Source organism: Geotrypetes seraphini, chromosome 6 (genome assembly GCF_902459505.1).
Source record: "Geotrypetes seraphini chromosome 6, aGeoSer1.1, whole genome shotgun sequence".
Lineage (NCBI taxonomy): Eukaryota > Metazoa > Chordata > Amphibia > Gymnophiona > Dermophiidae > Geotrypetes > Geotrypetes seraphini.
In genome coordinates this window covers 132,286,052-132,308,863 of record NC_047089.1, presented here as the reverse complement: position 1 = coordinate 132,308,863, position 22,812 = coordinate 132,286,052, and the positions used below count along the sequence as shown (strand labels likewise).

At 45.2% G+C, this 22,812-nt stretch overlaps 1 protein-coding gene across 10 annotated transcripts in view; it reads left to right on the top strand.

Annotated features, from left to right (window-relative positions):
• The window catches only part of MBNL2 (muscleblind like splicing regulator 2), a 334,741-nt gene that overhangs the window by 158,575 nt on the left and 153,354 nt on the right, over positions 1-22,812 (top strand). For all 10 annotated transcript variants that reach the window (XM_033948336.1, XM_033948337.1, XM_033948342.1 and 7 more), the window contains exons 5-6: positions 2,169-2,369; positions 15,132-15,395. In XM_033948336.1, the coding sequence (XP_033804227.1) occupies positions 2,169-2,369; positions 15,132-15,395 (465 nt within the window). The remainder of the gene's footprint in view (positions 1-2,168; positions 2,370-15,131; positions 15,396-22,812) is intronic.

The following is a 22,812-nucleotide window of genomic DNA, read 5'->3' as shown; positions in this document are numbered from 1 at the left end:
ACCGCGGCACCCCCGACACGATCGGGGTAAGAGGGAGCTCAAGCCCTCTTGCCCCAGCCAACAGCAGCACCCCCGACACGATCGGGGCAAGAGGGAGCTCAAGCCCTCTTGCCCCAGCCAACCGCGGCACACCCGACACGATCGGGGCAAGAGGGAGCTCAAGCCCTCTTGCCCCAGCCAACCGCAGCATCCCCCAACACGATCGGGGCAAGAGGGAGCTCAAGCCCTCTTGCCCCCCCCCGACTCCCCGACACGATCGGGGCAAAAGGGAGCCCAAGCCCTCTTGCCCCGCCGACTCCCCAACTCCCCGACAATATCAGGCCAGGAGGGAGCCCAAGTCCTCCTGGCCCTGGCGACTCCCCCCCCCGCTAGTTGTTCGGGCCAGGAGGGAGCCCAAACCCTCCTGGCCACGCGACCCCCTACCCACACCCCGCACTACATTACGGGCAGGAGGGATCCCAGACCCTCCTGCCCTCGACGCAAACCCCCCTCCCAACGACCGCCCCCCCAAGAACCTCCGACCGTCCCCCCAGCCGACCCGCGACCCCCCTGGCCGACCCCCACGACACCCCCACCCCCCTTCCCCGTACCTTTGTGTAGTTGGCCGGAAAGACCGGAGCCAAACCCACCTGCCAGGCAGGCAACCAACGACGGAATGAGGCCGGATTGGCCCATCTGTCCCAAAGCTCCGCCTACTGGTGGGGCCTAAGGCGCCTGGGCCAATCAGAATAGGCCCGGGAGCCTTAGGTCCCTTCTGGGGGCGGGGCCTTGGGCACATGGTCGGGTTAGGCCCATGTGCCTCAGGCCCCGCCCCCCAGGTGGGACCTAAGGCTCCCGGGCCTATTCTGATTGGCCCAGGCACCTTAGACCCCACCAGTAGGCGGAGCTTTGGGACGGATGGGCCAATCCGGCCTCATTCCGTCGTTGGCTGCCTACTGGACAGGCGAGTTTGACTCCCGTCTGTTCGGCCAATTACACAAAGGTACGGGGAAGGGGGGTGGGGGTGTCGTGGGGGTCGGCCAGGGGGGTCGCGGGTCGGCTGGGGGGGCGGTCGGAGGTTCTTGAGGGGGCGGTCGTTGGGGGGAGGAGGGTTTGCGTCGAGGGCAGGAGGGCCTGGGATCCCTCCTGCCCGTAATGTAGTGCGGGGTGGGGGTAGGGGGTCGCCGTGGCCAGGAGGGTTTGGGCTCCCTCCTGGCCCGAACAACTAGGGGGGGGGGGTCGCCAGGGCCAGGAGGACTTGGGCTCCCTCCTGGCCCGATATTGTCGGGGAGTTGGGGAGTCGGCGGGGCAAGAGGGCTTGGGCTCCCTTTTGCCCCGATCGTGTCGGGGAGTCGGGGGGCAAGAGGGCTTGAGCTCCCTCTTGCCCCGATCGTGTCGGGGGTGCCGCGGTTGGCTGGGGCAAGAGGGCTTGAGATCCCTCTTGCCCCGATCGTGTCGGTGGTGCCGCGGTTGGCTGGGGCAAGAGGGCTTGAGCTCCCTCTTGCCCCGATCGTGTCGGGTGTCGGGACCGCCAAGAGGAAGCAGCAGGACACCGGTAGGAGCTTCTACATGACGTGGGGGGGTCGGGAGGCTGTGCGGGTGCGGGTGGGAGTGCGTGCGAGCGGTCCTTCGGGGTGGGGGTGCGTGCGAGCGGTCCTTCGGGGTGGGGGTGCGAGCGGTCCTGCGGGGGGTGAATCGGACGTCGGGGGGAACTATGTAAAAAAAATTTTGTACAACGCGCTCACGCGTATAACGTGCGAGGGTATGCGCGATACGTAAAAACCACGTATAACGCGCGCGTTATATGCGAGAAAATACGGTAATCTGCCCTGAGTATTAGAAGAATTTTGTTGTATTTTTTATGGCATTTTGTCTTACAAAGTCTGCAAAGAATAAAATCTCCAGCACATATTTGAAAATAAACTGCAAGTTAAAAAATAAAAAAGCTTTCGGATGATATGTTTCAAGTATAATATTGATTTTGGTGCTAATGAGCTTAAAATGTTCCTTGTGCTTATAAAACATGGTTAAATATTAGTAGATTGTTCCATAGCTGGTAAGAATTGTATACATTTCTTCTACAAATGCTAGTCTGTTTTTCTAATGATGATCTTGAAAGTTTTCAATATTCTTTTTTAATTAAGATTATTTCTTAACATTTTGCAATCATATATGTTTTCACCTTATAGCCCACGTTTCCTGTAGGTCCAGCTTTAGGAACAAACACAGCAATCAGTTTTGCTCCTTATATAACGCCTGTAACACCTGGAGTTGGATTAGTTCAGACCGAAATCCTACCGTCTGCTCCAGTCATTATGCCTGGAAGTCCACCTGTCACAGTCCCAAGTTCATCTACTACTCAGAAACTGCTCAGGACTGATAAGCTGGAGGTAGGCAAGTGCTTTTATTTATTCATGTAACCCCCTTTTACAAAACCATAGCACAGTTTTTTGCACCGGCCACTGCAGCCGGTGCTAAAAACCGTGCTATAGTTTTGTAAAGGGGGGTATTTATTTATTCATTTACTTACGGTACTTATTTATAATCTGCACAATCTGGAATTCTTGGCAGAGAACAGCAAAATATACTCAATAAAAATGCATCATTCAATTGGATAAGCTGGAAGTAGGCAAGCACCGTTAGTGTAAATTATATGTACCATGCATGAACATTCTCAATTAGGATCTTTAACATTTTGTATATAATGCCAGGTGTCTTACTGGGGAAAGCTGACTTATGTAACACCCTCTTCCTGAGTGTTCCCTGAATTCAAGGTGGGGCTTACCTGAGAGATGCTCCCCAGGCCAGATCTGTCTTCCCTTCTCCCTCCCCTTTATATAATGTATATTTAGATATATTTGGCGCCTGGGTGCCTCCAGCCAAAGAGAAAGGGTTAAATTTAAAGGTTAGATTTCCCTCCCTTTTCTCAGGAACTACTACAAAATCCAATGAATTCAACTCTGTCAAATCTATCATTCTTTCCCTTATTACTAAACTCTGTCCTCTTTGACAGCTTCCCACAACTACTTCAAAATCTCTCACACCTGCCATCTGTGATCTTTTCACACTGATAGAGATCACAGAACTAACTCTCAAAATTCTTCACCCTTCACCCTTCTGTCATCTGTGTTCTGCTTACACTGAAAGACATCACATAGCTGCCTCCCTGAGCCAAGAAGACACCCACTGATATTTCCCTCCTCAGAAAACTCCCCTTTTTTCATAGCCTTAATTGCCAAGCAGAAGACAAATTTGTACATTACTCTCTCACACAAACAATGGTATCAACAGGAAAATCACACAGATCAAAATGGCAGTTTCACTAACATACAAACTATTCCCTTTCAAGTCCAATTTATATATGGGTTGCACTTATAACTCACAAAAGAAAAGAAAAAGCTAATTTTCATTTTGGCTAACTCCTTTTCAGTGGTAGCTCAAGACAAGTTACATTCAAGTACAGTAGATATTTTCCTGAAGCAGAGGAGGATGAAGTAATTTGTTCAAGATCACAAAAATGTGGGATTTGAATCTTGTCTTGCCTGACTGTCCACTGGTCTAACCATGGCTATTTTTCCACTTTCATTATGGTGCCTCTCAAAGCTCTTGACAAATCACTTAATGGTAATTTTTAAGTATTGGTCTTCTTGTGTGCCTTATTGAAAGTTTATTTTACTGAACTACCGGTCTAGCAGTCTTATCTTTTCTATTATTGTGCCTAAGACACAGTTGTTTTTTCAGGGTTGTTTCACCACCATATGCTTGCCGTAACATTTCAAGAGTTTCATTACTGCTTTTTCCAAGTTTAACACAAAATGCAATCACACACCTCTGGCGTACTCTCACAGACATGTCTTCCTCAACTGCCATGACGAAACGTACAAAGTTATTCCTCTACCTGTGACCCAACAATGAAGACTACAGTAGACCAACTGCAGGTTCATAAGAACATAAGAATTGCCGCTGCTGGGTCAGACCAGTGGTCCATCATGCCCAGCAGTCCGTTCACGCGGGAGCCCCCAGGTCAAAAACCAGTGCTCTAAATGAGTCCAGCCTCACCTGTGTACGTTCCAGTTTAGCAAGAACTTGTCCAACTTTGTCTTGAATCCCTAGAGGGTGTTTTACCCTATAACAAGACTCCTGAAGAACGTTCCAGTTTTCTACCACTCTCTGAGTGAAGAAGAACTTCCTTACGTTTGTATGGAATCTATCCTCTTTAACTTTAGAGAGTGCCCTCTCATTCTCTCTATCTTGGAGAGGGTAAATAACCTGTCTTTTATCTACTAAGTCTATTCCCTTCATTATCTTAAATGTTTCTATCATGTCCCCTCTCAGTCTCCTCTTTTCAAGGGAGAAGAGGCCCAGTTTCTCTAATCTCTCACTGTACGACAACTCCTCCAGTCCCTTAACCATTTTAGTCGCTCTTCTCTGGACCCTTTCGAGTAGTACCGTGTCCTTCTTCATGTATGGCGACCAGGGCTGGACGCAGTACTCCAGGTGAGGGCGCACCATGGCCCGGTACAGCAGCATGATAACCTTCTCTGATCTGTTCATGATCCCCTTCTTAATCATTCCTAGCATTCTGTTTGCCCTTTTCGCTGCAGCTGCGCATTGCGCAGATGGCTTCATCAACTTATCAATCAGAACTCCCAAGTCTCTTTCTTGGGAGGTCTCTCCAAGTACCGCCCCAGACATCCTGTATTCGTGCATGAGTTTTTTTGTTACTGACATGCATCACTTTACACTTATCCACGTTGCACCTCATTTGCCAGAACGTCGATGGATGAGCTTCACAAGAACCAGCATAGTGTTGCCACGCCTACTTCTTGGAAAGAAAACAGAGACAGTCTCATTACTTTTTAATCAGCTCTTGTATTCGTATATCCACATATTTATATTAAATTTGGGATTGCAGATTTCCAGCCTGTAGTTAACTTCTCTATATAGCGTATTAGCAGAATCCATAGTAAGTCAGGCGTTAAGTTCCTCCTTCCCACAGCAGCAACAACCTTTCTCTTTGATACTCACAACTTCTCTATTTAAAAGAGGCTGGGCACAGACAAGGAGAGGCTACAGAAGGGATAGAACATGAAGCATTCTCTTTGTGTTTACATATGTGGCCTGTCATGCTTCTATAGTTCCTATGTTATCATGGAGCAGATGATAGCTGAGGGCAGCAAATGAAGGAGAAGAGAAGTGTGGAAAGGAAGAGAAAGGGAGTGATAATTAAGCGGAGAAGAACTGAAAGGAGGAAATGGAAGAAATTAAGTAGAGATTATGAGGTAGAGAGAAGGAAGCATGAGACAAAGAGAAGATTCTCTGAAGACAAGCAGGCCAAATCATTCTCATATGTGGGTGATGTTATCCACAAAGTCCGGTATGGAAATTCTGCCTAGCTTTAAGAGCTTAATGTGGCACTTTGACCATGCATGCAAGGGTACCTTCCCGCCTGGGTCACAAGCGTGGGACCAGCAATCTTCTTTCGTCAAGTGTGAGGGGAAGGCATGTCATTAGTGGCTTCTCTCAGCGCCATGTTGATTGTGAATTGGGTGTCTTCCTTCACAGGATTTGGGGACTTTTTTTTTTCTTTTTAGTTGTTTTCCCCTTAGTCTCTATAGTTCTGTTTTGCCCTTATTTTTTCAGCTCATAAGGCTTTCCTAGGCCCAAACATCAGTCTGAAATTGCCCTTGTTTTAAGGTGAGCTGTTGCCCCTTTCGATTTATCTGTGGCTATTTTCTCTTCCATGTCATTTAAAGTTCCCAGTGGCCATAAACGCTGCTTTCAGTGTAATCAGACCATCTCTGGGGCTGACACTCAGGAATGGTGCATCCAGTGTTTGGGACCAGATCATAACCAATGTGATCTTTGCTTGTGTATGCAGAAAAGAACACAGAAGTTCAGGGGGGCTCAGAAAGAGATGATTTTTGGAGAGAGGTCTGAATCGTATGCATCAGAACCACTCTCAACATCTGAACCAGCAACAGAGACATCAGTCCCTATGGCTTCTAGACAGGTACTTGTCATTGGGCATGGCCAAGAATCAAGTGAGTCTTCAGCTGCCATGGCGCTAACCACAGTGCAGTGCCCCTGAGACCGGTGAACATCAGATTTAACACTGAGGAGACATGTGAATTCGACATCATCCTTGTCAGCACCGAGCGACTTCAGTGCTCTGCATTGGGCAAAGGCCAAGAAGCACAAGCATCGGTCCCTCTTGATGCATGGTGTTTGGAGCTTTGGGACATTGAGATTCGTGATACCTAAGAAGCATTGGCACTGGAAGGAGTCTCCCAGTAGTCAGGACCCAGTGGCTTTGCAGGCTGTCATTGAACCAGCACCCAGCCTTTGCCGATGTTGGCCTTCAGTGAGTGGATCTGGAAAAGCTGTGGTTGGGGCTGGAGAGTCTTAACCTATGGTTTATCTACCAGAGGCATAACCAACCCTCAGATTTTTTTTTGGGGGGGGGGTGGCAGCTTACAGGTGGATTGGGAAGAGAATAACATTTTTAACCCCCCCCCCCCCACCGTGCATTACAGTTAGTACCTTTGCCAGCAGCCACAGAAATTCCCTGCTGAGCGCACCTCTCCTCCTGGCACTGCTGTAAATAACCTGGAAGTCGGCAGAGTGCCTCCAGCCACCAACTCAGGGATGCCACGAGCATGCTCAGTTCTTGCGTGAATTGAGCATGCATGCTGGAGGCACCCACTGACTTCTAGGTTACTGCTGCAGTACCAGTGTTCAAGCCAGGCAGGGAGACTTGAACAGCAGAGCCAAAAGAATTGCCAGAATGGGACTCTCTCTCCCAACATAACTGGGCTGGAGACTCCATTCTGTAAATTCAAATAACAGACATGAGAAAAAGCCATGTAAAAATCAAATATGTTTATTAATGCTTTCCATGTCTGGGGAGAGCCATTACATTCAAAGGGATAAATCAAAGTCAACCAGATTTATACCCTATGCGATTTCATTTGTAATAATTATAATACTTTAGAATACAATGGCACAGTTGATCACATGACTTCCTTCCCAGGAATACTTACACAAATTTACATTTAAATCCTAAATTTGATGTTGAGTCCAGTTTTTAAACCCAGCAGGTGGCAGTGTTTCACTTTTTCTCCTTATGACTTCTAAATAACTTTTGACCTATTTGACCTTTTCAGACACTAATCATGTCAGTAAAGGCCTGCATCCTGATCTATAGAAGCAGACACATCCTAACTTCTGTATGAACTTTCCCAATTAGCTTTGTGTGTTATAATCTATAAGGAACAGCTTCCCTTTTAAAGGTCTCTGTAAAGGCCTCTCTTTCTGGGAAAACCTATATCCAGCCCTTTCCATTTCTGTACATCTGCCTGCCTTACAATGGGATCTTATTAATCTCTAGCCATGTTAGCATGTTTTTTTTCTGAGAATTTCAACATAAACCTTAATATTTTCATTTAGTTTGATTATATCATAGCCAATTTAAAATAACCTCTTACAGTTAGTTCTATATTTCACCTGTCTCATTTATTCCAAATAATTTCAAAGTTAATCTCCTTGTATCACCTTGCATGCATTTATTTTCCAGTACAGAATGACACAGGGAAAAATCTGTCCCCATCACTGCCCCGTCCCCGGCCCACCATCCCCTTCACCGCCCCGTCACCGTCACCGCCATCCCTTTCACCACCCCGTCACCGTTCCCGCAGCATCCATATAAGCCTCAGTACTGCAATATTTAGCTTATTCCTTCCTTATAAATCAAAGTTCTGGCTGCTGAACTAGAGAAAGAGATGTTCAGCTGGCAGGGCTTTGTTTATAAATTTTTATCAACACAACTAATCTACTACTTTATCCTAAAGCAAAAAAAAAAAAGAAAATAAATAGAATTTTTTTTTCTACCTTTGTTGTCTGGTTTCTGCTTTCCTCATCTTCTCATTTAATTCCTTCCATCCACTGTGTGTCTTCTCTCTGCGTCTTCCATTTGCTTTGTTACTGTGCCTCTCCCTTCACCCCCCCCTATCCTCCCAATTGGTCTGGCACCCATCTTCTTCCCTCTGCTCCCCCATAGTCTGGCAACTGTCTTCTTCCCTTCCAGCGTCTTCTCCCCACTCTGTCTTCCACATTTCCCTTCATGATCTGTTCCTCTCCACCCTCCTTCAATGTCTGTTCTATTCCTTTCCACCACCACCCTTCCCACCCTCCTTCACCATCTGTTCCTTTCTACCACCCTTCAGCTCCTCTCGCGCTGCTTATCTATCTATCTACCTCCCTCTTACTTTCGTGGCACGTTACAATGTAATTTGTGCAAGCCGCTGGAGCCTGCGAGCTCGGTCCCCAAACAATCTCGCTTCTATGTTCCTATTTTCTCCATTTCTAATATCTCCCCTATGTATCTGGCATTGCCCCTCCCCCTGTGTCCATATACCATCACCATGGCATGTATGTCCCCTTTATGTCTCTGTCCCTATGCCCCCATGCACATAATTTCCCCTCTGTTTCTATTATCTTCCTGTGTCCAGATTTCCACTGTCTTCCTCTTCCACACCAATGTGTCTCTTCTCTGCAACCCCATCTAGCTTCTTTCACTCTTTCTTCCCCCCCCCCAACCTGCTTCCAGCATCTGGCTCACTTGCCTGCCCTCCCCTTTCTTTCCTGCTGTGGGTTTCTTTCTCTCCCTCATCCCCTTGGCCCAGAATCTCTTTCCCTCCCACACCCTCCTTCCTAGTGTGAGCCGGGAACACATGCCAGCAGCCCCCTCCCGCCCGATTGCAGCGTTCAGTCAACTCCCTCCCTCCACCTCACCTTAGATGCCGAGTTTGCCAGCTTTCTTTTTTGCCCAGCCGCATGCGTTCAAAAAGCCGCGCACATGCGGCTACTCTGTTGTTCAATCTTCTCCTCTGACGCAACCGGAAACAGGAAGTTGCAGCAGAGGAGAAGATTTAATAACTTGAGCAGCCGCGCGTGCGATGCTCTTTGAATGCGTGTGGCTTGGCAAAAAAGAAAGCCGGCAAACTCTGCATCTAAGGTGAGGTGAAGGGAGGGAGATGGCGGAACGCTACGATCGGGCGGATGGGGGCTGCTGGACCACGCGATCCTTCATTGCCTCACTGCGGAGACAAGTCCATTCACCGCTCCACGGGGCGGTGAATGGCCTTGTCCCCGTCCCGCAGCTACCACTATTTTTGCTTTCCCCATTTCGGCGGGTTACCCATGGCTAGCCGCGGGTAACAATCACCATGTCATTCTCTATTTTCCAGATTAAATTATTAATAGCAGCTAGGCACGCCCATCTATATAATAAAACGCTAAGCGCACATGCGCACTCTTATCCCGTGCTTCCCTCATCCCTGATCTGTCACGCTGTGCTGGCAAGAGTGCGCATGCGCACTTACTTCGTTATCACAGGCGGCAGAGGGAGCGAACGTGGAGTCCTGCTGTCGCCTTCCCGAGCCTCAACCGGAGCCACTGGCGATCATCACAGCTGTAACTCCCCCCTCTCGCCCTCTCTCTGTCTGCCAAAAAGAAAGAGCCCGCGAGGTGGTTGTTGGGAAGCAGGCAAGTGCTGACAGCGGTCACGTGTGCCAAATTGGCACTCGGAGGCAGGAAGATGGGAAATGGGCCTTAATGGGCTTTCGCCAGCATGCCGGTTCCTGCGGCCAACCAGCCCCAGCTCATCCGCTGCAGTCAGAAGTGTGAGTATTACCAGGGCTGCCTGAGAGCGGGTGCCAGCGAGGTGTGCCAGATTCTGGCTGGTGAGCTACGAGGCAGCAGGGCTGGGCGCGAACTGCAGGCAGACAGTGTGCTGGGAGCCCAGGCAGCAGCTGCAACTCGGGGGAGGGTGAATCTATTTCTCTCTACTTAAACTTGCCTGTCCCTCTCCCCCCTCCCCCCGGCCAGCAACAGTGCAGCGCAGCGCTGTTCTTTGAATTTAAACACGGCGGGCAGATGAGCACGTGGGAGGGAGGAGTAGATGCCAGCAAGGGTGTGTTACAAAGTGAGGGAAGCGGGGAGAAGGGAGAAATGGAGAGAGGCAGAGAGATTTAGGGAGGGGACAGAAGGGGGAGGGAGAGATATGGACATGAGGTTCATGCTGGTGGGCCAGAAGGAGTGCTGCTGGACAGGGGGAGCAGGAAAGAGGTGCTGCTAGATAGTGGGGAGGTAAAAGGAAGGGAGAACGGCTGCTACTGGACAGGGGGATCAGGGAAGGGGTACTGCTGGACAGGGGAGATGTAAAACGAAGGGAGAAGGGCTACTGCTGGACAGGGGAAAAAGGCAAGGGGTGGTGGTGGACAGCCGAGGAAAGAGAGAGACAGAAAGAAAGACAGACACACAAATCTATTCTAGCACCCGTTAATGTAACGGGCTTAAGGACTAGTGATATCAATATTCTTCAATACCAGGAAGAGGGGAGCGGTTTGGCAGTGAATTTCTTTGGGTGGTGAACTGTGGTATCCTTACCAGACATTTAATGGGTGCAGGGCAGACTTGGAGGGGGCCTGAGCTCAAAGTAGTGGGGCCCAGCCCCCCCCCCCCCCCCATGGCTATGCCACTGTTTTCCACTCTCTTCAGTTTCTATAACCCTCTCCCCATCCCCAGCTTTTTTTTTTGCCTCCAAGCAGTACTTTGAACACTTCTGACTCCCCATTTGCCTTCCAGCATCAGACTGATTCTCTCTCTCTTTCTTTCCCCTATGCTACTCCCCCTCCCAATTGTTCACCCATTTATCTTTTTTATGTACATCCCAGCCTATACCCCTGTCTTTCTCCTCACCTGACTGCCAATTGCTGCCTTCAATGGATCCTTGCCTTCCTGCCACCTGTATATGAATTTCTCATGTTCTGCTTCCTTGCTGGCAGTGGTCCACAGAAGCTCTGTTAAATCCTCCAATGGGATCCCTGCTTCTCTGCCATGATTGGTTTAACCACTAGATTGAGTCATTCTACACTAGAAGTTGAGATTAGTTTCACAGTATCAAGTCTCGCGAGACTCGATATTATGGGAACAACCTCAGCTTCCAATACCACGCAGCTCAAGCTCCTGGATAGACTAGTGCAGCAGGGAAGCAGGGATCCCATCAGAGGACTTCAGGGAGCTTCTACGGGCTGAAGCTGGTAGCAATTCTTGGTGAGCAGATATGTCTCTACTACAACAGACTTATAGTTATCTTGAAAGGTCACTTTGGTCAGCCATAAAACTTAGAGACTTGAAGAAAGCGACAGGTATATTTTATTCAGCATATGCAGACCCCTGAGCTCCAAGCTGGCTTCAGAAGTCCCAAAACCAGGAAGTTACAGAGATTTTTATACACTTTTCTGGCTATACAACTGAATTCTAGAAAGAATGTCTCATATGTTACTTTTCTTAACAATCATTGGTCCTAAGCTCACACTAGCTGGTCACTAGCAGGTTACTTATCTAAGCCCTGCAGTCTTTCTGTTACATGTCCAGGAGGGCGGAATACAATATTGTGTATGCTTAGATAACCATAAGAAGCTAAAACGCTCTGCTACAACACCTAGTGCAGGCAGGCTAGAACATGAGATAAGTTAGGTCTGCAACTAAACATAATTCAGCATTTTATTAAAGAGAAAACTTAATTTAAAACTCAAGAAAACCAGTCCCAGACTCCTTCAATCTAATGGAAATTTTTACATTGGGTGACTGTCCATTAGTTTGGTAGTCTTTATTAGAAAATATTTTTATTGAGCAAAAAAAAATAACACTTATATCACCTAATGTATGCAGAAATATTAAAGAAAAACAATGAACCATCCCCTTCCCACCCCATGCCCTAATTCCCAATGACACAGTTCAATTTACCCCAACAGCTCCATTCAGAAACCACCCCCTCCCTCTAGATTGATAGTCTTTAGAGAAATCTGCTGTCTGTCCCCAAGACTGACGAATTCCCACACATTTGACGTACTTGCATCAGTTTACAAAGATATTTAAACAAAGTTTGCCAGCAGATGAAACATTGTTAGAACAATGACAGACAGTGATTTCAGCTTGGTGAAAACCACCTCTGTAACTGTCCAGCATGATGATGATGATGAAGATGAAGATGCAAGTGATGAATTAAACTGCACTGCTTCTAATATGTATGATAACGACAATGGTGATGATGATAAAGTATTTGTCACTATATGGAAATCAAGTGTTTCAGGTAGAGATTCCCTTGATCAATATTTACAGACCCAGTCAGAAGACATCAGTAATATACTGGCCTGCTATGAAGTAGCTTTTTTTAAAAAAAAATATATATATATGACCTCTTTTTGCGAGTAACCCGGTTTGCAAGTGGTTTGCAAGACGAGCAAAACATTCTCGCAAAACTTGTCTCACAAACCGAGTGTTGACTCGATTTGCGAGCACCCCCCCCCCCACTCTGAGAACCGGCATTGCTCCTCCCAGCTCGCAAAGCGCCCCCCCCTGCTCGAACCAGCACCCCCCCCCCCCACGCGAACCGGCACCCCCCGCCCAAACAACTTGAACTTACCCTTCCCCTCCCCCTCCGTCTGGCACCGGCATGCAGCCCACAGGACGTGCCAGTGTTGCTTGAAGATCTTCCTGCCTCTGCCGGGCCTTGAGCATGCATCTGCGCATGCTCAAGGCCTTCTAATTCTCCCTCTCGCCAAGAATCTCGGAAGGAAGATGGATTAAAATATTTAGATATTCGGATTAAAAGCAATATGGATGACACAGTAAAAGAAAATGAGAAACTTTTATTAAAAAGAGTTACAGAGTTATGCGAGCAATGGAATCCTCTACATCTCTCTTGGTGGGGAAGAGTTCAAACTATTAAAATGATGATATTGCCTGTGGTTTGTTATCAAATGAGTATGATACCAATTTTTTTTCATGGGTCCTTTTATAAAAAGCTTAATGGTATCCTCACGAAATTTTTTTGGCTGGGTAAAATGCCTAGAATTGCTTTAGTATCTCTTCAAAAATCAATTGAGGAGGGTGGGGTAAATTTTCCAAATTTTTATAGGTATCATCAAGCCTATATTTTACATCAGGGTATGTATTGGATCCTCCCAGAACTCATAGATAATGCTCCAGATTGGCTGTATTTGGAGTGGCGTCTCTTTTTTCCTTTAAATTTAGTTCATGTTCCTAGTATTAAAATGCCGAGAAGGTATAAGGATAACAGAATTTTATCTGATACATGGAAAACATTGAGATACATTAGTAACTTAACACCTATTCCAATTAGTAAATCAACGAATCAGTCTTTATGGATAAACTCCAAGATTCAAATTGGCGGATCTAAAATCTTATGGAAGAACTGGATTATTGCAGGTATTCGAACTCTAAATGATGTTATTTCAGATGGTAAACTGCTTGAATTTTCACAGCTGCAGCATAGATTTGGTCTTAATAAATCACAAAGTTTTAAATGGTTGCAGCTGAAGCAGGCTATTCAGGTGGGGTTCCCTGAATGGAAAACATTGAATAATCAGTATAGTCTAGAGTTCCTATGCTTTCAAGCGGACTTCCTGGGACATCAAGCCGCATTGTGGTATAAATTAATATCTGGATATATGAATAAAAAACCAAAAAATGGTCTTAGAGACATTTGGAGCATTGAGATTAAGCAGCAAATTTCTGCATCTCAATGGCCACGAATTTGGTTTTGGAGAATGAGATGTACAGATTCAGCATCTATGAGGCAAACTTGGTTCTTTTTGTTGCATAGAGCGTTTTGGACCCCTGTTCGTTTACAAAAGTTAGATAGCTCTAAGTCTAATAAATGCTGGCATTGTAATCTGGAAGCGGGGCACTTGATCATTTAATTTACCATTGTCCCTGTATAAGATTATTTTGGGATTCAATTTGGACTCAAGTAAATTGTCTATTAGAAAACCATGTTGCATTATCCTATGATACTATTCTGTTTGGCATGGCTATGAGGAAAAAAAAGTCAAATATCAGCACATAATAACAAACTATTATTAATCTTGACTGGGGTTGCTATTCAGCATATCACCAATAACTGGAAAAATTATACTAATCTTAATTATACATTTTGGTGGAATTCGGTATGCCATATTTTTAAGATGGAAAGAGCAATTGCAATACAGAAAGGGAACTATAATAATTTTATAAAGATCTGGGGGCCATTGGAACGATATTGTAAGGAGTAAACATCATTTTCCTTGGATGAATATATGTACACATTGAGGAGTGGGAAGGAGTTTTTTCTGGAAATTTCACTATATTATGTGTTTATATTATATTTATGATATAATTGATTATAATATTTGAAAGAAGGTGGGTGGGATGGGATATAATTTTTATGTTTGTAGAATTATATGAGAATTACAAGTGTTATTGTTGTTACTAATGATATATTCCTGTATGCTTGCTGTAAGTTTTCAAAATGAATAAAGAATATAAAAAAAAAGAACACCTTTTTAGCTGTGCTAGTTTAGTAATAACTCACAAGCACACAGTCCTTTACAAAATTTACTTATACTAAAAACAAAGTGGTTTGAATTGTGGAGTAATAAAGTTATTTAAAATATTAACAATAGTTGCACCCATTATAATATTATTCCCCCCTTTTATGAAGCCGCGTTACGATTTATTATCACAGGCCACAGTGGTAAGAGCTCCGACGATCATAAGTTTTCAAGTTTCAAGTTTATTAGGTTTTTATATACCGCCTATCAAGGTTATCTAAGCGGTTTAACAATCAGGTACTCAAGCATTTTCCCTATCTGTCCCGGTGGGTTCACAATCTATCTAACGTACCTGGGGCTATGGAGGATTAAGTGACTTACCCAGGATCACAAGGAGCAGCGCTGGATTTGAACCCACAACCCCAGGGTGCTGAGGCTGTAGCTTCAACCACTGCGCCACACCCTCCTCCCAAATAAGAATTCTATGAGCATCGGAGCTTTTACCGCTGCGGCTGGCAATAAAAAACTCTAATACAGCTTCATAAAAGGGGAAGTATATTAGGCAATAACTTTTTTATTTTTAGATAAGTACATTTTTTAATGTGTTCTCTGTACTTTTACTTAAGTACCAAAAAAAACATTTATTTTTACTTTTACTTAAGTACTTTGACCAAGTATTTTGAACAGCACTCTTCCTACAGTAGATAAACACCATATCCACTTCCTATAAATACCACTGTGCTTCTTTCTTAGGTATGCAGAGAATTCCAGCGTGGAAATTGTGCTCGAGGAGAGACTGATTGTCGTTTTGCACACCCTGCAGACAGCACGATGATTGATATAAATGACAACACTGTAACTGTTTGTATGGATTACATTAAGGGTCGTTGCATGAGGGAGAAATGCAAATATTTTCACCCTCCTGCACATTTGCAGGCCAAAATCAAAGCCGCTCAGCATCAAGCCAACCAGGCAGCAGCAGCTGCCCAAGCTGCTGCTGCAGCTGCCACAGTAATGGTAAGTACAAATGTGCAGCTAATTGGACTCCACAGTCTTTATATTGTATTCTTATGTTTTGCTTTCACAGTTGGAAACAATTAGAGTTTCTTTTCTTAGCAGATGTTCTTAAATACATTTCAGAATTGCTGGTACACGTCATTGTTCTTTGATCCATTGCAAAATCTCATAGCACAATAGGCTACAGTCAAGCAATGAAATGCTTCTAGTTGGTCATATTAATATCACCAGACCCTGATTCCAGACTTCTCTTCTTAGGATAAGTGCACTATTTTCAAATGATACATGTTGTGATGTTGAAACCTTTCTGTTTCAAGCTACCCCTCTCTGTCTTTTCAATTTTACTACTGTTGTTAGTTTTAATAAAATTTATATGCCACTTTTATAACTAATATAAGAGCAGTTTACAAATTTAGAACAGTTGCATATATAGTCACAATATAACTAAATACAAGATTGCAAAAAAAAAAAAAAAAAATCAGTTAATACATAATAAAATAACCTAGATGCAAAACAAAGTAAATAACCTTTCTCTGCAGCACCAAAATGGTTCACAAATGGGTATTTGGAAATAAAACAAACTTAGGGCTCCTTTTACTAAGATGCACTAGCGTTTTTATTGCACGCAGGATATTACCGTATGCTACGCGGCTAGAACTAACGCCAGCTCAATACTGGTGTTAGCGTCTAGCGCACACGGCAATGTAGCGTGCGCTATTTTGCGCGTTAATGCCCTAACACAGCTTCGTAAAAGGAGCCCTTAATGTAAACCGGACATCCTATAACTCACGTTTTGGAAAAAGACTCATAGAATGACATCTGTTGAATTTTAAATAAAATTTTGAAACAATTTTGAGGCAATTAGCTCCAGAGCTAAGTTTAAAACTAAAAAACCTTTAACTACTTACATTGTGAAAATGACCTGCAATTAACAGGGTACTTTTCAAAGGGCTAGATTCACTAAAGATAGTGACTCAATCGCTGTTGACCTATTTTCCAACAGCGATTGAATCACTATCAAGTTTGCATGCAAATGATCTACCACTGGAGTCCCCCCTCCCCCTCCAGGCCCCCGTGCCCCGTACCTTAAAGTTGGTAGCAGGAGGTACTGAAAACACCTCTTGCTTCTCCTCTCTTTGCAATGACACTGGACCTTAGGCCCCTCCCCAGTGCATCATGTGATGCACAAGGAGGGGCTTAAGGCCCTGATTAGCTCAGACACCTTGGGCTCCTCCCTTAGGAGGGGCCTGAGGCGTCTGAGCCAATCAGGGCCTTCCTTAGGTCTATAGCAATCGGGTTTTAGAATCGGTAAAACCCGATGCTAAATAGCCAAGCAATGTAAGTGAATCAATCGCTTGGCTATTTTGCATGGGGATTTACTAATTTGCATGGCCGGATCAGAAAATGGGTGATCGAGGGGGAAAACAAGTGGTGAGCCGTTTAATGAATCAGGTCAGTTAGCACCAATTATCGCTAAACCTGTGAAAACAGGTTTAGCGACGATCACTGACTTTAGTGAATCTAGGCCAAAGGGGGCAAAAAAAAGTGCCTTCTGAGGTAATAATTTATAAAGGTCTTTCTCTGTGCAAGACTTGGTTAATATATGGAAAAGGAATTTTAAAAAATGGCACAGTAGTGTATGCATAGCGACAAGATGGTCTGTAGTTGTTCCTAGAGGGTAAAGTTTCAGCAGAGCAGGATGGAGTTTTAATCTATGTTCCCTCTAAGCAGAGCACATAAGCAATCACTCATACATTTCTATAGTGTCACTCACATATTTTACTTGGTCGCTCACTTCCAGTCTTGTGATAACCATTTCTTGTAATATAACAGAAATTTTGTCACTAATTGTTACTTGTGAAGAAAATTTTTTGCTCATGTTAAGTCAGCCCTTAGAAGGAGTATTGGTTTTGATGTGTATGCATATTTTATAAAATGCAGAGGACACATGTAGAGTACATGCACATATTTACATCAGCTTTAGAAAAGGTGTTAATTTGTGCATGAGGATTGGTGCACTACATGTACAGGATTTGAGGGCCTATTTTATCAGTGGAGTGGAAAAGTGGCTAACTACTGTGTGTGTTATGAAACAAATATATACACACACACACACACACCCCGGCGGTACCTTTAAATTGTGATGGTCACTGGACGGCTGCCTGCTGATTATATTGGGGCCAGCGGCACACAAGCACACTAATGCCTGGGTGCGCCACTTCCTGAATGGCTGCAGTGAGTCCCGTGAGAACTGACGGCAGCCATTCAGAAAATGGCGCATGCCCAGGCATTAGCGCTCTTGTGCGCCGCTGGCCCCAACATACTGGTAATCAGCAGGCAGCTGTCCAGCAACCACCACAATCAGGAAGTGTCTACTTTCCACTTTCCTTTCTGCCAGGCGATTTCTCTCATCAATTCTCCGATGCTTAGCGGGTTGAGGGCAGAGCATTGTGGAGGATGTGGGGGTTGTGCTTCAATGGAGGAGACTCAGTTGGAGTGCCCTGCAGTGTTAGGAAAGTCCTTTCGGGTCTGCTCTCCTGCTGTGCAGTGGTCTGCTTTTGGCCTCTGCCTGATGGTGGCGTTGTTTCCTCGCTGCTGGTCTCACCTCCTGCTCAGAGTCTGACGCAAAAGAACCGAAACCAAGGCAAAGCAAAACCAGAGCACCCGGCGAATCGGCTTCATTGGGAGCGGTTGACTGTTTCACCCTGCAGCTGTTCCTTTCCCAGCAATGGCAGTCTTGACTCTACTCCCTCTCATCAGGAGTCTGGAGTCTATGGGGCCCGACATTGGGAGATCTTCTGTGGCTGGCCTGCCCTTCCATCTTCTAAGATCGAATGACTGTCACTCTACATTGACCAAATAAATCTTTTAATTTTACCTTTTCCCCTTGACCGTTATTATATCTTATTTTGAACGCATTACATTTTGCTAATTTACTGTATGTTGAATTTGTGTTTCTCTATTATACCTCCCTTTCAGTTATTTTGCTTTTCTACTTGTTATTTTTTGTTTTATCTTTCATTCTTTGTACTACTACTTCTTAGGCACTCTAACTATATTGTAATCCTAATTTACCTAAGTGCCTTCTACTTCATGCAAATTGTTTTTTACTTATTACCATTGTTAAAATTCTCTTTTTCTTCTTGTTGTACTTATATTTTTATAACCGCATCGAACCAAAAGGAATTTTGCGGTATATAAATAAAGTTTTATGTTATTTTAAAAGTGATGATTGATGGAGGGGGAGGGGTCTGGCATGGAATTTAAAGGTGCCGGTATATATTAGTATACAATTTGGTTAAGAATGGTTTTTTTCTTGTTTTACTCCTCTAAATCTAGGGTGCATCTTATGGTCAAGTGCATCTTATAGTGCGAAAAATACAGTACTTCTACTATTATTTCCAGAGCGCTGTCAGACATATGTAGCACTGTACAGAGTCACAAAGGAGAAAGTCCCTGCTTGAATGAGCTCACAGTCTAATCAATCGAGACAGACAAACAGGATGTCAGGGTAGGGGTTACAGTTAGTGGGAATAGATAAACTGCTGGCTAGATTGGTGAGCAGAGGGCAGTGGGGAGTAGGGTTATGAGTTGAAGGCTATCTTGAAAAGGTGGGTTTTCAGCCTATTTATGAACAAGGTAACAGAAGGGTCATATGCACAGCTAATAAATAAGGAAAACTGGTTCAAATCCTGCTGCGGTTGTTATGATCTTGAGCAAGTCTCTTAACCCTCTGTTGTATCAAGTAGAAACTTAAATTCTTTAGCACCTCTCCAGACCGGTACAGTTCACTGATGAGTAATAGCTCACCATGACCAGCAGGTGGAGACTGAGACAAAACGTTTTGGCTGTAATTCATAGCTGTGCTTCTCCCTAATATAACCAGTCTGTTCTCAGTCTCAGCAGGTGTGGTAAGCTGATGCCAGTCTTCCCTTGGTTAGAGTAGACCTGTTGGAAGTTGTTTCGTGGCCTTCTTGTCCCCATCTGATACTGGACTGAGCTTGGGGGGACCCTTTCAGGGGTCTGTCTGACCTCAGGGTTGTCGCACTCGATGGGTCATGAGTTGAGTCCCTCCCCCCATTTCCTCCACCTCCCCAAAAATTTTCTAGTGGTGCCTCAGCTGTAAGCCTTGCCATCGATATCTGCAAGGCATATGGCTTAGAGAGCCAGTGGAGTCTGTTATGACAGAAAAAAAATTTCTGAGGCAGTGCCGGTCTGAAGGGAGCCTTCAATTGACTGTAATTGATTTTTGTTGTTAGCCGGCACTTTTCTATCAGCTAGGTCGCATATTGCGCAATGAGTACTTTTAAAGGGAAAAAGTGCTCATTGTGCTCCAGACGTGAGGTTGATGTTCTCATCCTGTGCTCACGGTGTGCCGGCAGCCGCAAAGGGGAATCCTCGTCAGCTTTGGGTGCTGACATCCAGGGATCCCTTTCGCAAGTGCTTCGCATGCCGGCAGCTAACAGCGGGGATGCCCAGGCTTACCTTGCCGCCCACACAGTGATTCCCTCAGCCACCTATGGTCAGGGAAATAAGGTTTCCCTTTCTGCTGATGCTGCTGGGGACTCCCTTACAGCTGCCGCCAGCTTGCCTGCTTTAGCGGCTGGGGCGATTCAGGCTTCTCAGCCACTACAGGCCTTGGAGGCATTTTTCTAGTTTCAAGTTTATTAATTTTTAATATACCGACCATCAACTGGTATCTAGCCGGTTTACAATAAAATGATAAAATAAGAATGGGAGTAACCCTTATAAAAAGTAATGCTTATGAAAAGAAGGGGAAGTGTATATTGAAGACATTTTACGATAACAAACATGATGGTGGGGTTAGGAAGAGGGGAAGGGAGTAAGAGTATATTATTAGTGGTGAAGAGAAAAAAAAAAGTTGAAGGGAAAAAGAAAGGGAGGGGATAAAACATTAGGGATGGGATCACTTCTTAAAAGCAGTTGGCTGATTTGATGGTGAAGGGTTCAAGAGCAGAGAAATGCATCTTGAAATAAGAATGTTTTTAGTTTTGTCTTGAATTTATCGAGTAGTTTTTCATGACGAAGTTGGGATGGCAGAGCATTCCATAAAGTTGGAGCGACTACAGAGAAATTAGATTTCCTGGTGTAAAAGAATTCCTTAATTGAAGGGACGGATAGTAGATTCTGATCAGCTGATCTAAGAGTCCGAGAGGGGCAGAAAGGAATAAGAAGTTTATCGAGAAAAGGAGGTTGACGGGAAGATTCGATTTTAAAGACCAACATGAGGGTTTTGTAGGTAATGCGGTGTGTGATAGGTAGCCAATGGGCTTCTTTCAGAAGAGGGGTGACATGATCATATTTCCCTAACTTATAAATAAGTTTTATTGCCGTGTTTTGAATAAGTTGTAGATGTCGTAATTCTTTTTGAGGGATTCCGTTGTAGAGAGAATTGCAATAGTCAAGATGGGAGATAACTAGGGAATGAACTAGAGCTGTGATTGCTTAGGTTTCAAGAATAGAAGTTAGGGAACGTATGAGCCGGAGTTTGTAAAAACAGGTTTTTACCACTGAACTGATCTGATCATGAAAAGTTAAATCTTTATCTATAATTACCCCGAGTAATTTTATTTTTGTTTCCATTTTTACAGGGTGAGATTTAATGATCTTTCCTGTTATTGTTTTGTTGTTTTTGGTTGGAAAAGTAGACCGCATGATTTATTGATATTAAGGGAGAGTTTATTTGCGTGAAACCAATCACTTATTTTACCTGGTTTGGTATTAATTCCTTGTATTTCTGAGTGGTTTGTAGTATCAACGGGATGAAGTAATTGAATGTCATCCGCGTAAGCGAAGATTGTAAATCCAATTGACTGGGCTAGAGTGAGGAGAGGAGACATAACGATATTAAATAACAGGGGAGATAGAATAGAACCCTGTGGGATGCCGTAAGTTTGGGTTATAGGTGGTGAGGTTTCCTCTTGAGTGAACTTTGAAACTACGTTCAGTAAAGTATGAGGTAAACCATAAAAGAGCTGGACCTGTAATGCCGCAGTCTCTAAGACGGTCGATGAGAAGGATGTGGTCAACAGTATTAAACCCTGGTGGACATTGCTCCGATTTTGGCGGGAAGTGCCTCTATTTTGTCTGCACCCTCCGGTGACCTACCCCCTTGTATTGGAGAGGCAGGGAGGGGCATGTTTCTGCTTGGTCCACTGCTTTGGCAGTGAGTCCCATTAGGCCGCCAGGGGAGATTTCTCCTGAATTTGTTTTAGCCTTGTACAAGACTTATCTTCAGGTGACCAGGGGTCCTGCTTCCGTCCCGGGGTCTCGGGGGGGTTCCCTCTGCATCCACTCCAGTTTGGCCCCCCTCAGCGCCAGTTTCATCCCTGTCTCCTCCTCTTTCTTCCAAGCGGCTGAGGGCCTCTTGGGATGATGATTTTTTGTATAAGGAGCAGTTTTTGCTTGATGAGGTCCTGTTGGGATGGATGCCGCTGGCAGAGGTTTTTAGGTTCCGCCAGCTAGTGAGGATGTGTCAGTGGTGTGCATCTTTCAGCGGGAAGAGCTCCAGGAGCTTATTCTATAGGTTTCCTCGGTGTTGCGCTTTGAGGAAGGCACAAAAGAGCCCCCACATGTCGTGGACCCCCTCCAAGGGACCGCTCAGCCTCCCACTCTTTTCCTATGCATCAGGATATTCGGGATATTGTGCTTGCACAGTGGAAGGCGTCAGAGTCGCCCTTTCATTTTGCACGCTCTATGGCTCGCCTGTATCCCACCTCGGAGAGAGATAGGGATACCTTGAAGTCGCCGATTGTAGACGCAGTGGTTTCGGCCATCGCAAAATAGCATACAGTGCTGGTTGAGGGCGGCTCGGCTTTGAGGGACTCAGAGGATTGTAGACTGGAGTCTCTTCTTAAGCAGAATTTTGATGTCACTAGAGGTCCAGGAGGCAATGTGTGGCAGTCTGGTGGCTCGGGCTTGTTTTCGGTGGGCCGAGCGTGTCCTTGACCGTGCATCTGATGATTGGTTCTTAGTGGAACAGGAAGTAGCCAAAATTGAGATGGGTGCTTCTTATCTTTCAGATGCCATGTATGATCTGTTGCGGGCGTTATCCAAGTCCATGGCTCTCAGGGTGGCCACTCGTACCCTGTGGCTCCAGACTTAGTCGGCGGATGTGGCATCTAAGGCTAAGCTGATGAAATTTCCCTTTCGGGGGTCTTTCTTATTTGGCAAGGATTTGGATAAATTGGTTCAGATTTTAACAGACTCTAAGGTGCCCCATCTTCCTGAAGACCGTGCCCGCCCACCTGCACGGGATGGCGTTGCTCGGGGGTGTTTGCGTGATTTCCACAGATAACGCCTTGGTTTAGGGGACAGCTTTTTTTCCTGCCGCCGGGTCTTCCCGGGGCCATTTCTTTCAGCGCATGCAGTCCTTTCGGGGGACTTATCAGGGGAG